The sequence below is a fragment of the Microtus ochrogaster genome, linkage group LG2 (genome assembly GCF_000317375.1).
Source record: "Microtus ochrogaster isolate Prairie Vole_2 linkage group LG2, MicOch1.0, whole genome shotgun sequence".
In the NCBI taxonomy this organism is placed as follows: Eukaryota; Metazoa; Chordata; class Mammalia; order Rodentia; family Cricetidae; genus Microtus; species Microtus ochrogaster.
This window is the reverse complement of record NC_022028.1, coordinates 47662429-47666757: the sequence shown is the minus strand read 5'-3', so window position 1 is coordinate 47666757 and position 4329 is coordinate 47662429. Positions and strand designations below refer to the sequence as shown.

General features: G+C 48.3%; 3 protein-coding genes across 8 annotated transcripts in view; 1 reads left to right on the top strand and 2 right to left on the bottom strand.

Moving 5' to 3' along the window:
- LOC101998901 (keratin-associated protein 12-1-like) overlaps positions 1 to 125 on the bottom strand; it is a 9553-nt gene extending 9428 nt beyond the window's left edge. The window contains exon 1 of the mRNA XM_005360256.1: positions 36 to 125. Coding sequence (XP_005360313.1) covers positions 36 to 125 — 90 coding nt within the window. The remainder of the gene's footprint in view (positions 1 to 35) is intronic.
- The window catches only part of Tspear (thrombospondin type laminin G domain and EAR repeats), a 155505-nt gene that overhangs the window by 140972 nt on the left and 10204 nt on the right, over positions 1 to 4329 (bottom strand). The window lies entirely within an intron of this gene.
- Positions 1 to 4329, top strand: part of LOC101999359 (keratin-associated protein 10-12-like) — a 40519-nt gene that overhangs the window by 35552 nt on the left and 638 nt on the right. For 2 of the 6 annotated variants that reach the window (XM_005360258.1, XM_026785726.1), the window contains exon 1: positions 4088 to 4315. The exons of 1 other annotated variant lie outside the window; for it this stretch is intronic. In XM_005360258.1, the coding sequence (XP_005360315.1) occupies positions 4088 to 4315 (228 nt within the window). Of the gene's footprint in view, positions 1 to 4087; positions 4325 to 4329 lie in introns of those variants that run through there. 3 more of the 6 variants (XM_026785725.1, XM_026785723.1, XM_026785727.1) reach the window with 2 other exon arrangements.

Here is a 4329-nt window from a genome sequence, read left to right as displayed (position 1 = left end):
GGCACACAGCAGGCCGCCTGGTATCTCACAGGAATGCAGATAACAGGCCTGCAGCAGGATGACTGGCAGGGGCTGGACACATAGCAGGAGGGCTGGCAGCCTGAGGAGCAGCTGGTGTGGCACATGGTGGAGGCTGGCTGGTCTGGAGGAGGGTGGGAATGACTGGAGCTCCTGCCCAGGGTGGCTTTTATACCCAGCCCAGTGTCCCAGAACACCCAGAATGCATCTGGTCTTCCTTGTTTGCTTCCTCTGGCCTCCCAGGTTGGCTTTGCTGTTGTCCATGCTCTTGCTTGCCCAACTCCATGACTAATGCAGCTCTCTGGCTGCTGCTACATTAGGCTCCCAAGCCATCCTCTACCGGTACTGTGTGGATTTGTCAATGCCCGGTGAATTCCTGATTTCCTTACATGGGCTTCTAGAAGTCCAGGAGTTCAGATAACTTCCCTGTCGGACAACAGTCCTGCCCTGTGGGATGACAGTCCTTCTACAACCACAGAGATTGTTCTTCTCCTGTGGTCTAGAAGGCTGAATATAATGAGTGTCCTCATCCATCCATGTCCTGGGTGAAGGTAGATTGGACCAGCCACACCCTTGGAAAGCAGGTAAAGTCAATATAGGTTCACAGGGAGCACAGCTGGTCCTCCTTTTGATGTGTTTAGCAGTGAGCCACAAGTACCATCAGGAAAGGTGGGATCTTGAGTGGAGGCTGGGTGGATTTCCACATTTGTACCCCCACAGAGTTTAAAACCAGATCTATACAAGCTCAAAATAACCAACTAGCTGGCTCTCTGCTTGAACAAAACTTGTAGTCACAAGAAGATAACAGAACCCAGAGTCTCCAAATGTATTTCATAAGTAACCAGATATAAGAGATTTTGTGATATAAATCACCTTCATAAGTAAAAGCAACCAGCAGAAAGAATCCGGCATGATCTCATTACAGAGACGGGCAGTGACCACAGCAGCTGTTCTAAGCCCAAAGATCAAAGAAAAATATTATCTTCATGAGTGAATAGGTAGAGACTCCCAGGAAGGATGTGGAATTAATCAAACAATGGGAGTTCTAAAACTGAGATGTACAATAGCTGAAATTTAAATACACATTGGACAAATCCGATAGCAGATGCAAGAAGGAAGAAATATCATTCCATCAAACAGAAATTATTCCATTAAAAACAGATGAGTTTAGAAAGAAGAAGAAGAATTTAAGTGTTGGTGAGATGGCACAGCAAGAAAAGGCACATGAGGCCAACTCTCATGACCTGAGCTCAATCCTGAACCAATATGGTGGAGAGGATAGACAGAGACAAGTTGTTCTCCCTCCCCCGCCCCTCACACACACACAGTGTTGGATCCTATCCTCAGAAGACAGCACCATCCATCAGAAGTGCGGATGGAGAAAGGGAAGGAAGGATGAGACCGTGGGGGAAACCCAGAGGCAGACAGAGACTGCACAAGAGAGATGCGGAGGGTAGGACCAGAAAGCTTACAGGAAGGAAGATACTGACAAGTGGTGTATCTGATAAAGTTAATAACTAGAATGTGGAAAGAATTATTACAGCAAAAGGACAAACCAGCACCAAGCAGGCCGAAGACTGAACGCTAATTTCTCCAGGGAAGACACACGAATAGCCAATGTTCATACTATGGGAAGAATTCCTACAACAAAAGGACACACCATCACCAAGCAGGCCGAGGACTGAACTCTAATTTCTCCAGGGAAGACACACGAATGGCCAAGTTCATTAAAGAGAAGTTATCACAGTGAGATGCACCGTGTCCCACTTTGGGGGCTGGTAGCAGTGTTTAAAAAGGAAGGCAAGTATTAGCATGTGTGGGGAGTTTGGAGCCCGTCTGCATTCCCGGTGGGGTGGAGGGTAGAACAGATAACAGATCTCCAGGGCACATTGGAGATTCCTCAAAAGAGACACAGTTACTGTATGAACCAACAGACACACCCCTGGGAAGTAAAGGGTACCCTAAAGTTCTTTTACAGGGTCTTGCTCTATTTCCTAGCACAGACACAGGGTCAGCCTTTGGCTTTGGAGGTGACATCTGGCCCTAACCACACAGTGCTCTTCTTAGAAAGATATTTGACCTAAATCTTCACCCACCAGGAGCATCTGCACATCCAAGCCTTAGTTGGGACCCAGTGTTCAGACCTCTAAACCTGTAGGAATGCTCCACCTTGGAACACAACACTCTACCCCATATACGTGTTGCTATCTCATGAGTCAAAATGTGTTTGGTCTATCTCTAAGGGTCTTCATAATCTCAACAGTTCTAACATGATTCAGAGGCGTTTGTTAGGTCTCCTCTGACTCAAGGCAGCTCTCATTGTGAGCTCTGAAAAGTAAGTAAATAAGTAAGTCACATGTTTATAGTACACACAGACACAGTGAGCGTTCACATTGCAGAAGGGGAGGATGATGAGGAAAGATGACACCGAAGTAATGCTGGACACCAGCAGAGTACATATTAAACACCACAGCTCCATATCAGGCATCTTGGGCTCATGATGACATCATTCAGGCTCCAACAAGCTTGGCAACCCTGCCCCCTAGCTCTGATGCCTGCCGCACACACAGCCTCTCTCTCTCTCTCAGGTCAGCCCCCACCCTGTGTCTGCACATTTCTCCTTAGCAGGCACTCCATGTTCCTGGCTTCTCCGCCGTCTTGGGGTCTCCACTGTAACTAAAGCTTCACCTTTGCAGTGCTGAGAATGCTCAGGGCAAGCCTGCTACATATTGCCTGGGCCCACAGGCTTTGCTCTAGAACCTTGATGCGGGCTGTAATGCCGGCTCATTCTTGTATCTTGCATGCCTCCACAACCAGACTCTGCAAAACCACCCTCCTTTTAGATGAAAGGTATTTTTTTTACACATTTTATTTATTTAGTCTTATGTTTATGGGTGTTTTTGCTCAATTTTCAGTAGAAAGCCTCCTGCATCTGAGAACACAGTCAAACTCCAACATCCCTTCTAAACAACCTCCTTCCTCTTACTGTATGTCAGTCAACCTGGGTCCTCATGCTGTAGGTAGAAGTAGGCATTATTTTCAGAGTGAATCCCTGAAACCGCTGCTGTGCCATCTTCATATCAGCCTGTCCCCCTTTCAACCTCCTCCCCCACCCCCAGTCCTGGGAGCGCAGTGACAACTCCCCTGCCCTGCCCTAAGCAGCTCTACCATGCCTTTCAGCTCTAGCCCCTCCCAGTAGAAATCATTCCTACTGGGGTGACGGGTGTCCTGGCTCGCCCCCTCTCCCCCGCCACGCAAATACGAACACAGGATGGCAGTACCCATGTTCTGGTGTCTGAGCTGCCTGACAGACTCTTCTACAAGCTCTTGTTTGTGTCGCAGTTTCCCTCATCTAGGAATAATGAAATCGTCTCCCTCTCAAGGTCGCAGGACTTAGTGAGTTGATATTTATAGAATAACTTGGAATAATTCCTAGATCAAAGCAAGAACTATTAACACTAGTATTGTTGGGGCTGGAGAAATGGTTCAGCGGTTAAGAGCACTGGCTGCTTTTCCAGAGGTCCTGAGTTCAATTCCCAGCAACCACATGGTGGCTCACAACCAGCTGTAATGAGATCTGGTGCCCTCTTCTGGCCTGCAGGCATACATGCAGACAGAATATTGTATACATAATGACTAAATAAATTTTTTATTTAAAAAAAAAACCACTAGTATTGTTGATAAAGAAAATGAACATAGCGCTCTGACCGTCATCCCCAAATAAAGTGGCTATAAAATAAGGTTAAAACGTGCTGATGACTCAATCAAGGGCTGAAGCAGGGATCCAGAGCTAGGGGCCTCAAGAGGTGGCCATGGCAGACAACAGGGAACTGACCCTCCCTGGAGAGGAAATGACGCCTGCCCTGCTCTATCTGAAAGTTCTATGGGCAGAGCTACAGGTCATGGCCACTTGATTGATGGGTATCCTTACATCATCATCAACATCAACAAGGAACTGCAGCTAGGACAACACAAACATACACAAACCCTTGAGAGATATATAAGTGGTACCCACCTTCCCACCTCACTCACTCATTCAACACCTTCTCACCTCACCTCACACTCAGCCATGGCCGCCTCCACCATGTCCATCTGCTCTGAGCCCTGCACTGAGTCCTCCTGGCAGATCGAGGACTGTCCAGAGAGCTGCTGTGAGCCTAGCTGCTGTGCCCCCAGCTGTTGCCAGCCCAGCTGCTGTGTCCCCAGCTGCTGCCAGCCCAGCTGTTGTGCCCCAGCCCCCTGCCTGACCCTCATCTGCACCCCAGTGAACTCTGGGTCCGGCCCCTGCTGCCAATCTGCCTGCAGCAGCTG